The sequence below is a fragment of the Zingiber officinale genome, chromosome 1B (assembly GCF_018446385.1).
Source record: "Zingiber officinale cultivar Zhangliang chromosome 1B, Zo_v1.1, whole genome shotgun sequence".
In the NCBI taxonomy this organism is placed as follows: domain Eukaryota; kingdom Viridiplantae; phylum Streptophyta; class Magnoliopsida; order Zingiberales; family Zingiberaceae; genus Zingiber; species Zingiber officinale.
Window position 1 is genome coordinate 169,868,195 of NC_055986.1, and position 12,370 is coordinate 169,880,564.

At 44.6% G+C, this 12,370-nt stretch overlaps 1 protein-coding gene across 1 annotated transcript; it reads right to left on the minus strand.

Moving 5' to 3' along the window:
* Positions 1-9,561: 9,561 nt before the first annotated feature.
* LOC122020583 (alpha-humulene 10-hydroxylase-like) lies at positions 9,562-11,363 on the minus strand. The gene is made up of 2 exons (XM_042578601.1): positions 10,384-11,363; positions 9,562-10,306 (listed from the first exon to the last, which is right to left on the minus strand). The coding sequence occupies exons 1-2, from the start codon at positions 11,323-11,325 to the stop codon at positions 9,686-9,688; spliced, it is 1,563 nt and encodes a 520-aa protein (XP_042434535.1). The 5' UTR covers positions 11,326-11,363; the 3' UTR covers positions 9,562-9,685.
* Between the last annotated feature and the right edge of the window lie 1,007 nt (positions 11,364-12,370).

Genomic DNA, 12,370 nt, shown 5'->3' on the forward strand with positions numbered 1-12,370 from the left:
GGGAGAATCGACCACCACGAAGTTTGTTGTCCTTGTCCTCCTGAGTGGCTCTTCTCCCAGCGAGGAAACCCGTAGAGCGGAGTTGTCATGGGCAACAGCTCGGCTCGATCAATTTGCAGCTGATCGAACGCCTTCTTGAATATGATGTTGACTGAGCTCCCTGTGTCAACAAATACGCGATGAATAGTGTAATTTGCTATTACCGCTTTGATGAGCAGAGCATCGTCGTGGGGTACTTCAACTCCTTCCAAGTCCCTGGGCCCGAAACTAATTTCGGGTCCTTCTGCTCGTTCTCGGCTACAGCCGACCGCATGAATCTGGAGCTGCCGGACGCTCGCCTTTCTGGCTCGATTGGAGTCTCCTCCGGTCGGCCCGCCAGCAATAACGTTGATCTCGCCTCGGGAAGTATTGCTTCTATTTTCCTCTTCCCGAGCGGACGGTCGAGACCGTTCTCTGGACGCTCGGCGATTCTCCTGCCTTGGAGAATGATGCCGATCGGGAGTTTGTTGCTGTGGCCTACCAGCTCGCGTCCGATCGGCTTCATGAGTTCTCTGTCGCCTGTCGACTGAAGGAGACCGTCGTCCGACATTCCGGGGCACAGGATGAGTCACAAAGGGAAGACTTCGGCAATCCCTTGTATTGTGCGTGTCCGTCCGGTGGAAGGAGCAGAACATCGGGGTCCATTTCTTTTTTGGCTTGGGCCGGGCGGCAGCTACCTCTTGCACATGGGACCTGGCGTGGGGGGATCAGATTGCTTCGGCCCTTGGTCCTCTAGGCGGCTGATGAGTGGCGTGCTGTTTCCGCTCGGCCGGAGGAGCCTGCTCGGCTGGAGTTTCCTTTTTCCTTGCCGCTTGCGCTTCTTCCACGTTGATGTATTCGTTCGCCCGGTGTAGCATGTGATCATAGTCTCGGGGCGGCTTTCGGATGAGCGATCGGAAGAAATCCCCATCCACTAGGCCTCGTGTGAAGGCATTCATCATGGTTTCCGAGGTGGCCGTTGGAATGTCCATCGCTACTTGGTTGAACCTCTGGATGTAAGCTCGAAGCGATTCACGGGCTTCTTACTTGATGGCGAACAGGCTCACGCTCGTTTTTTGATAGCGCCGACTGCTTGCAAAATGATGAAGGAAGGCCGTTCGGAAGTCCTTGAAGCTTGTGATGGATCCGTCCGGCAGCCTCCGGAACCACCGTTGAGCCGATCCCGAGAGAGTGGTAAGAAAGACTCGGCACTTTACTCCATCTGTGTATTGATGGAGAGTGGCTGTGTTATCGAACTTACCCAGATGATCATCTGAGTCGGTTGTCCCATTGTACTCGCCGATCGTCGGAGGCGCATAGTGCTTTGGCAGAGAGTCTCGTAGAATAACCTCTGAAAATTGGCGATTGATCCGCTCGGGAGATGAGTCCGCTCGGGGGGCTTTCCCTTTTCTGTTATCTCGTCTAGGCATCTCATCCGAAGAAGATCCCTTATCTCTATGAGCTGGTACGGCTTCAGGGGTGCGGAATAGGGCTCGATGAAATGCGACGATGGCCGGCGGTGCTTCCGCTCGACCTCCAGACGCTGACGTTGCTTGCTGCTCGGGCCGCTCGGCTGTGGCTTTCTGTTTTTGCTCCACAAGCTTGGCGGCTCTTATCTCGATCAGAGCGTCGAGTTCCTCGTTCGAAAGCGTCACCACGTGTTGTTGTCCAGCTTCATCCATTGTTTCCGCTCGGATGCAGGAGCGTTCCCACAGACGGCGCCAAATTGATCCTGTCCGAATGCCGAATCAACGGACGCTGGGCACGTGGCGCTTCCGGCTGCTTGCGTGGATCTTCGACTGGCGGCACAAAGCTCCCGGCGGCGACCCTCCGACGCTCAAGTCAGGCGAAGCTCAAGAAAGAAACAGTGGCTTTAAAACTCGTAGACTGCGTACCTCCGGCGAAGAATGAGGGCCTTTATATAGGGCAGCGAAGAAGTGAGTGTACACCTTCCGAGGTGCACACATGTCCATTGCCCATACTCCAGTAAGGACTTGTCAGTGAGCTTCCCGAACCCATACTGCTACAGTCTTAGCATGTCCTCGATGGGACAGCGGAATCCCCTGTCACAAGATTTGGAGCATGGCTCACACGTGAAACATACCTGCTGTCAGAAAAAGACGTTCCTTGTCCTTTTCCCCTTTGCTCCAAATCTGGCTTCCGGGCGGACAGCTCCCTCAACATCCGGCCGGACATATGCGATGGTTTACTTGGGGAGATCCTCCATCACGTGCTTTATGGGGACTATTAGTAGTGTTACCTTATGGCTTTGGCCGAGCGTGAGGTCCGCTCGGCCCACGACCTTTTCCACTGAGCGCCGGAACCCTGATTTCGACAGGGCGCCTTTAACCATCAGCCGTATATCGTCCGGTCGGCAAGCCGATCGGACCCATCCCTCTCCGGGCGTTCGATTCTATCGGCCGGCCGGACGTCCGGTCGAACCCTGCCTTCTCCGGGCGTCCGGTCGGACCCGACCCTCTCCGGATGGATGACTGCCACTGTGACTTCCACGTGACGTTGACTTCACAGGACGGGGCCCCCTGCTCTTACTACCGGATCAAATATGTATACTTGTCTAAATTTATTTCGTCAATTGTTCATTTATTAACTAAACATATTCATAATATGAATAAATCTTTTGATACGATTTATTGTTTTTGAAACAATAACTTCAACACAGAAGTTTATGAATTACTTTGTAGACAATTTAGAATTTTAATTCATTTTTTTTACTTTTAATATCTTTTATTTCTACGTCTTTGTGAATCAATAAAGAAACCTAACCATTTAGTTGTTGGAATTTTTTAAAATTATTATATTTGTTACTTTTATTCCATTTTTTTATTTACTATTTTTATTATTGTTTAATTTATTATATTTAAATAAAATTTAGACCGAATAAACTCTTTATATAATAATGTTACCTAAGGATATACACTGTGTAAACTTCAAAGAAAATTACAATTGCCCCTAAGCGTAGTACGAATGATAGACACATGACATCTTTAATATAATAGTTAGGGGTCTATTTTTAAAAATTGATGATCTGAAATTTATCTCACCATGTGTCTGATGTTTGTGTACATATATTATTGAATCTAAAATTGATATATAAAAATACAGAGTATAAGGTCTTATATAGTTAAGTTAAGAAATCCTAAACACTATAAAAAAAAAAAGGAAAAGGTCCAACTTGCACTAAAAGCTATAAACAAATAAATATATAATTTAACATCTCCCCTCAAACTCACGATGCTACAGCTAAAAGCATTGAGAATTTGTCAGATAAGAAATAAAAACGTGAAGCGGGATGCCTTGGTAAATATATCAGCAATATGTAGCTTTGAAGGAACAAAAGATAATATGATGATGCCAATCTGATGATGATGACGAGTAATATGACAATCAATTTCAATATATTTCGTCTACTCATGAAAAACTGGATTGTATGCAATTTGAACAGCACTCTGATTATCACAATATAACGGAGTAGGTTGATGAAGAGAGACACTCATATCCGCAAGCAATCAACGCAACCAAACTATCTCACAAGTAATTGAGGCCATGACATGATACTTAGCTTCTGTAGAAGATCTAGAAATAACATTTTACTTTTTATTTTTCCAAGAAATGAGGGAATCACTAAGAAAAATGCAGAAGCCAGTGGTAGATTTACGATTTATAGGATCACCAGCCCAATCTGCATCAGAGCATGCACGCAGCTCAAGAGATGAAGTAGAAGGAAATAAAAAGCTTTGAAATTTAGTGCCCCAAAGATACCTGAGAATACGAAGAACAATAGCCGAATGAACTGTAATTGGTGCAGCGATAAATTGACTAACCACATGAATAGCATACACAATATCTTAATGAGTCACGGTGAGATAAACCAAGCTTCCAACAATAGTTCTGTACAAACTAGGATCGGGCAAAAGTGAGCCATTAGATGGAGAATATCGAGCATTAGTCTCAATAGGAGTATCAATAACTCTATTATCAGTAAGATGAGCACGCTCAAACAGATCAAATATATACTTTGACTGAGATAAAAGATAATCTTTCAGGGAATAAGCAACTTTAATGTTCAGAAAGTAGCGTAGTATACCTAAGTCTTTCATAGCAAAATAATGAGTCAACTCAGACTTCAAGGAAGCAATTCTATCAGAATCATCACCAGTAATAATCATGCCATCAACATATAATGATAAAAGAATATAACCTGCACTCGTACATCTGACAAACAATACTGAATCATGATTAATAGGATGAAAATCAAACAAAATAATCACTGTAGAGAACTTCTCAAACCAAGCACGAGGTGCTTGTTTGAGAGCACGAGGTGCTTGTTTGAGACTATAAAACGCTTTATGAAGCCTGCAAACTTCACCAGGTTTGTGTGAAATACCAGGAGGAGGTGTCATATAAACTTCTTCATGAAGATCACAATTTAGAAATGCATTCTTGACATCCATCTAAGATATTCTCCATCGACAAACAGAAGAAACAACAATCAGAGTACGAACAGTCGTCATTTTTTGCAACAAGAGCAAATGTTTCCTCATCATCCATGCTATACTCCTGAGAATAACCTTTAGCAACAAGACGAGCTTTGTATCGTTCGATAGATCTATCAGAGTTAGTGTTGGACCCCGTGGTAGTTTTGATGTGATCAACCAAGTTGGTTAGGTCCTACTGTGTTTGATCCTTGTATCTAAGTGTACAGGAGCTTAGGAACACAAGAAGTCGAGCGGAAGACGCAACTAGCGAGAAGGACGACACGGGAAGGGAGCCGACGGGCTCGGTGCGTCTGAAGGACGAGAGAGTTGCGGAAGAGTACTCCGGTGGGCGTGAAGAGCGTGTGCGGCGTTCGAGGGACGTTAAGCCGGGACGGAAGGCTGCTCGAGGAGAAGGTCGGGAATTGGGTTCGGGTGAGCCCTATTCCGGTTGGTCGCAATCACCCAAAAGAACGGAGCATCGGAAGCTGAAGAAACCAAGCTAAAAAATGGAGCTGCCAGCTTGGAGGCACCTCCAGCAGGCTTGGAGGCGCCTCCATCAGGCTTGGAGGCGCCTCCATCATGAAGGCGCCTTCAACCCTGTTGAAGGCGCCTTCAACATGTCAGATTTGACCGTTTGCATTGCGGATAAAGTTTTATCCGCTGACCGAGCTGAAGGCGCCTTGAACCTTGTTGGAGGCGCCTTGGACCCTTGGGATAGACTTTCCAGGAGCTATATAAAGGCCCCTGGAGCTAGGAATTCAATAACAACTCAAGCAATCAATCTGTAAGCAATTCCTAGCAGTAGTTCTGAGCAATTAGAGTGTAAAAGGCTTCTCCACCTTCAGAGAAGGAGAATTTTCTTAGTGTGCTTTTCACTGCCCTGGATTAACAACCCTCTTGGTTGTAACCAGGTTAAAACTTCTGTTTCTGCTTTTACTTTCTGTCTTTATTATTTTACTACTGCATTTATTCTGAGTTGAAATCCGAGGAGGGTAGTTTTCATTTTTATTTTCAGCAATTCACCCTCCCTCTTGCCGGTCTCCGCTGCACAAACAAGTGGTATCATAGCCTGATCGTCTCAGAAGGACTAACCGCCAACTGAAGCACTACGATCAAGACGATGGCCGGAGCGAACATCCATCCCCCGAAGTTTGACGGAGACTTCGCCACATGGAAGCACAAAATGGAGGTATTTTTTAAAACGGATTTTGATATTCTTATTACAATGAAATATGGTTTTGCGGCTTGAAGACAAAGAAGAAAACACATGGAGGACGAAAAAGGAGCAAGCGATTTCGTCGCCAATGGAAAGGTGAGTTCCACCTACTCATCGTCCGCAGGAGGTAAATTGGATCGGAAGCTACGACTCAGAAGATCTGGGAAAAATTCCCGGAGCTTCACGAAGGTACTTCGAAGCGAAGCTAGCGCGACATCCTCCGGAACCAGTTAACGAACCTCCGGATGAACCAAGGCGAGAAGGTAGCGCAACTCCAAGCGAGAATCAAGGAGCTGATAACGCAACTAACGAACCTTGGAGAAGAGGTAACCAACCGGGATTCCATATGATACGCGCTTAATGCCTTCCCGAGAACTCCAGAGTGGGTCTCCTTAGTAGATGCATACTACATCTCTAAGGACCTCGAGGTAAGTACGTTAGAACAGTTATTTTCGACTTTTGAACTTCACGAATCTCGAGTTTCAGAGCCAAATGGAGTAGAGAAGACCGGTCAGAACATAGCTCTAAAGGCAAAAGTAAACGGTTCTGACTCCGAAGCCTCAGTCGACGAATCCGAAGCGACACTACTAGTAAGACGCTTCAATAAGTTTTTCAGTACTAATAAATTTAAATCGCAGAGACATCATCGAAAGAAGAGGACGGTTCGTTGCTACAACTGCAACGAAGAAGGGCACATCAAGGAGGACTACCCAAAATTGAAAAGAAAGAAGAATGAAAAGGAAAAGCCAAAATACAAGAAACCAGAACCCTCCAAGCACAAGAATCTGAAGGCTACTTGGTCAGATTCGTCAACCTCTGAGTCGGACATCGAAGAATTTTTGGGGTTAGTGCTATTGGCGAACCATCAACCGGAAGAAGACTCAAGCTCAGAGATGAGCATCGATGAAGGGGGAGGAACATCAGAAGAAGAAAGCAGCAGTGAAGGGGGAGTGTCACCAGATCAGGTAAGTAAGGTACGCAATCTAACCCCGTCTCAGTCATTTCGATTTATTAAATCACTTTCTAAAGACTTATTCGAAGTAGAAAAAGAAAATAAAGAATTAAAAATGAAATTAGCAAAATCATGTCCACTTGAAATGTATGATAGTGTAAAATCAAAAAATGATAAATTAAAACTAGAAATTGAAAAACTGAAATTTGCTGCATGCTTAAATCAATTTTAAAATTCAAAATTAAGAATTTATGGTAAATTAAATTGGTATATAAGGAAGCATCAAGGTCAACTTAGGAAGATACCAAGAAACTATATACCCCCTAGATTTTTGAATAATCCTGTAGGAAGGAACCTCTATTGGGTTCCAAGATCTGTGCTGAATTAATTTTTTTTATTAAAAAGCTTAAAGAGAGAAAACTTAAACATTGAAATTCTTTATGAAAGCTTTGTCTAAGGAAGTGGTTGTTGCTCCAATAACCAAGAAGGCCTAGTGCCTCGCCACGACCTGGAAGCTAAAATATTGAAAGCAAATGTTTAATTAACTTTATGAAAAAACATTAAACAAGAATCAAATAATGCTTTGAAAGATAATAAAATATTTGTTAAAATTTCCTTAGAAATTGTTTTGAAATATTCTAACTTAATTTCTTGGTTTGAAATTTTGTTTTGGAAAACTTCATTTAACTTAGACTGTTTTTTGGAACATTTAAAAATTTACTTAGTTTTTTTTTTAACTTAGAAATTTTTTGGAAAATTCAATTTAACTTTGAAATTTATTCAAAACTTCATTCTTACTTAATTTTTTTTTTCTTACTTAAGACCCCATTTTTATTGTGATCAAAGGGGGAGAGTAAGGGAGTTAGATAAATTTAAACTTTCTTTTATTATTTTTATAAATGTTTAGGGGGAGTTAGACAAATTTAAGTGTTGTAATTTTACGAATTGAAAAAATTATGTTTAACTTGTTAGTTTTGTAATTTTTCTTTAAAATTACTTTTTATGTCTATTTTAACCCTAACTTGAACTTGGGTTGATGCACATCAAAAAGGGGGAGATTGTTGGATCCCGTGGTAGTTTTGATGTGATCAACCAAGTTGGTTAGGTCCTGCTGTGTTTGATCCCTGTGTCTAAGTGTGCAGGAGTTTAGGAACACAGGAAGTCGAGCGGAAGACGCAGCTAGCGAGAAGGACGGCACGGGAAGGGAGCCGACGGGCTCGGTGTGTCCGAAGGACGAGAGAGCTGCGGAAGAGTACTCCGGTGGGCGTGAAGAGCGTGTGCGGCGTTCGAGGGACGTTAAGCCAGGACGGAAGGCTGCTCGAGGAGAAGGTCGGGAATTGGGTTCGGGTGAACCCTATTCCGGTTGACCGCAATCACCCAAAAGAACGGAGCATCGGAAGCTGAAGAAACCAAGCTGAAAAATGGAGCTCCCAGCTTGGAGGTGCCTCCAGCAGGCTTGGAGGCCTTGACCTGAAGGCGCCTTCAACAGGTCAGATTTGACCGTTTGCGTTGCGGATAAAGTTTTATCCGCTGACCGAGCTGGAGGCGCCTTGAACCTTGTTGGAGGCGTCTTGGACCCTCGGGATAGATTTTCCAGGAGCATATAAAGGCCCCTGGAGCTAGGAATTCAATAACAACTCAAGCAATCAATCTGTAAGCAATTCCTAGCAGTAGTTCTGAGCAATTAGAGTGTAAAAGGCTTCTCCGCCTTCAGAGAAGGAGAATTTTCTTAGTGCGCTTTTCACTGCCCTGGATTAACAACCCTCTTGGTTGTAACCAGGTTAAAACTTCTGTTTCTGCTTTTACTTTCTGTCTTTATTATTTTACTACTGCATTTATTCTGAGTTGAAATCCGAGGAGGGTAGTTTTCATTTTTATTTTTAGCAATTCACCCCCCTCTTGCCGGTCTTCGCTGCACCAACAGTTAGTTTTGATCTTATATACCCAATGAGAACCAATAGTATGTTTTCCTAGTGTCAATGAAACCAAATCTCATGTATGACTTTGATACAAAGCAGTTAGTTCCTCAGCCTTAGCACTCTGTTAAAGTGGGTTACAAATCGCTTTTCTATAGGATACGAGCTCAGAAAGACAATGAATAGATGTAATAAATGAAGCAAAAGAATGACAATAACAAGAATAAGCAAAATCTGATAGTTTAGTAGACTTACGAACACTAGTGGAAGAAAATATGGAGCGAAATTTTTTTTATCATAGATCATAAAGTTTTTTTATTATTTTCATCATCAAATTTATTATAAATTTGGAATAAAAATTTATTTTTGTTGTAGATTTAACAACGAATTTGATGACAAAATTATAATTTGTCACGTGAATTAGAACGCAACTAATTTGTCGACAAAATTATATATATATATATATATATATATATATATATATATATATAGAGTGTGTGTGAGAAAAGGCCGGAGACGTGAGTGTGTGTGAGAAAAGGCCGGAGACGTGTCACGTGAATTAGAACGCAACTAATTGAGATGATGAGATTTAGAAAAATACAATATCGACAAAACATATGCATTATATATATATATATATAGAGTGTGTGTGTGAGAGAGAAAAGGCCGGAGACGTGTGACGTGAATTAGAACGCAACTAATTAAGATGATGAGATTTTAGAAAAATACAATATCGACAAAACATATGCATTGGATGTCATATCATTTCGTGGGTTTAAAACAATTAACTGTCTTAGGAAATAAATATATTGAAGTCCAACTCTTTTAGGGCAAATTTTACTCGTCGAGTCTTCACGTGCGTCCACCATTGACCAATTAATTGTGACGATCGAAGTCAAGAAAGAAATAGAAATTAAATCCAATTCGTAATTAAATTTGTCTTAACTTTCACGCCATTGGAATTCATATCAAAATTCATGCCCAGATTAAGTACAAGGCACTTATTTAATTATTACAAGCATATCATAAATTAATATATCCTGGCATGCATCATGGCATCATGCCATGCATCTACATATATAAGTGACTATGGCAGAGGAATGGCGAGATCGGCAAGCACAACGAGAGGAGTTTTCCTGGGTGCGCTCGTCCCGGAAATCTCCATCATGTCCAAATCCTCCGTCTTCATGCCATGGGGAAGCTTCCAGTCGAAGTGGAAGAGGAGGTGAGCCAACCCAACTTCCACCGCCGATAGCCCGAAGGTCATGCCGGGGCATATCCTTCGACCTACGCCAAATGGCAAGAACTCCAAGTTGAAGCCCCTGAAGTCGACTGAGCCGTTCTCAAATCTCTCCGGCTTGAAGCTTTCGGCATCGGCGCCCCAATAAGACTCATCTCTGGCCAACGCGAATGCATTGATCAGGACTCGGGCTCCTGCCGGCACTCGATACCCCATGACCTCGCAGGTGTTTGTGCATACTCTCGGGAGCAACAGAGGGCCCGGAGGATGGAGCCTCAGCGTCTCCTTGATGACCAATTTGAGGTAGCCGAACTTGGATATGTCGCTCTCTTCCAGATTATTCTTCCCTCGCATGGCCTCCCTTATCTCTCGCTGGGCCTTCTCCATCGTCTCAGGGTTCTTCACCAACTCTGACATGGCCCATTCGATCGTCGTCGATGATGTCTCTGTTCCTCCAGCAAATATTTCCTAAAGGAAATTGCAAGATCATCAGCAAATTGAATTGAATTGAATTGAATTTAATGAATCATAAGCAAGATCATCACCAAGACAACGGCCTTGATGCTTTCGGTTGTGATGGGAAATTCTAATCCGCCTTCGTCTTTAAGCCTGAGAAGTACGTCGATGATTCGATCCCCCTGATTTGTGGTTTCATGATCAGCAGCTCGTGCAGCCTGACGCTGTGCGATGATTTCATCGAACACTCTGTCTAGCTTATCCCGAGTACGCTTTAACTTGGACTTCAATCCGGTGAGAGTGTCCAAGAATTTGAGGGACGGGTACATGTCAGCCGCCGCGAAGCTGGTCACCAGGCTCACTGACTCCTTCACCAGCTGCAAGAACTCGGCTTGTTGTTTGCAGCTTTCACCGAACGCCGTTCTCACCACCACCGCGTTGCTCATGGACATCACCATCGCGCCGAGATCGAGAGGCGTTTGGGCCGACGCCTTGCCGGCGATCTCCGCCGTCAGCTTACGGATCATATCCTCGCGGATGGCCGCGAAGGACTTGACGCGCCGGGAGTTGAGCAGCTCCGTGGCGTAGATCTTCCTCATCTGCTTCCAATATCCGCCGTAGGCGGCCATGGCGACGCTGAGCCCGTCGTAGGTCAGTATGTTGACGAAGGTCAAGTCGGTCGGCCGGCTGGCAAAGTTGAGGTCATGACGCTTGATGATCTCCTCCACGGCCTCCACGGACGAAGCGACGACCAAGTCGACCTGCCCGAGGCGGAGCAGTATGAGCGGGCCGTGAGTCCGAGCGAGGCTGCGCAGAGTACGGTGAGGGTTTGCGCCGGCGAGTTGGTGGATGTTTCCGATGAGGGGAAGTTTGGGAGGGCCGGGTGGAAGAGGAGCTAGTACTTTTCCATGTGACCTACTGTGAGCTCCACTCCTTGGTCTCGTGAGCAGTAGTAGCACTGCCGCTATGGAGAAGCCGAGGAAGAGGGTGATGAAGAAAGGGGAGAAGAGGAAATCAGCTTCCATGGCCATATGCAATGCAAGCGCAGGAGCTAGCTACCTCCTTAATGATCGAATCGATCGGATGCATCAGCCTCTCTTCGTCCTATGCATTTATAGCACTCACAATATTATTAATTTTAATTAATTTCTTACCAAATTGATTTTGAATAATAAAATAGGTTCCATTGACTGGCTCGAACAACTTCATTGAAAAACTATATGATCGGCAGATAGAACAGGGGACCCCCATTTTGAGGGGTCAATATCACATGAAAGTCAAAAGGTCAGGTGGTCGGTCGGAGAAGGATGGGCCGGCCTCCCGGGCGACCGACCGATGAATAACTGATGGCAAAAGGTGCCCCGACAGGAGTCGGGGTTCAGGCGCTTGATTGAACAGTAACAAGGGGCCGAGCGGAAGTCATGCTTGGCCGAAGACATAAGGTAACATAGTGCTAACAGTCCCTACATAGCACCTTACCGAAGTTCTCCCTAGCATACCGATGCACACGGCAGGCCGAGCGTGATGTGAATGTCGTCCGGTCGGACGGCGCGTAAGATGAGTGCCGGCCGGATGGACTCCCCGTCTAGCCGGTCGGACGGAAGCCCCGGCGGATGGTAGGTAAAGAAGGACAAGGAACATCTTATGACAGCTGTCAAGTCCTATAGCTAGGCCATACTCCAAGTCTGACAATGAGGTGCTTCGTTGTCCCATCGAGGACATGCCGGGACTGTAGCAGTATGGTGTCAGGTAAGCTTTCTGACAAACACATACCGAGGTATAGGCGGAGGACACCTTTGGAGCCAATTTTTTCACTACTTGCTTGCCTGACTTGAGCGTCGGAGGGTCGCCGCCGAGAACCCCTTCCTGTCCCGACTTCTGTGCAGGTTCGCCGGAGGTTCGTGCAACCAGTCGAACATCCACGTCAGTAGCCGGGGAGCACCACGTGCCCAGCGTCCGTTGATTCAACATTCAGAAAGGATCACTATATATTGTCATCGAAATTTTACTGACAAAATATAATTTTCTCAGATATAATTTAAATAAAAAAATTATTAATTTTATCGTCAAATTCTT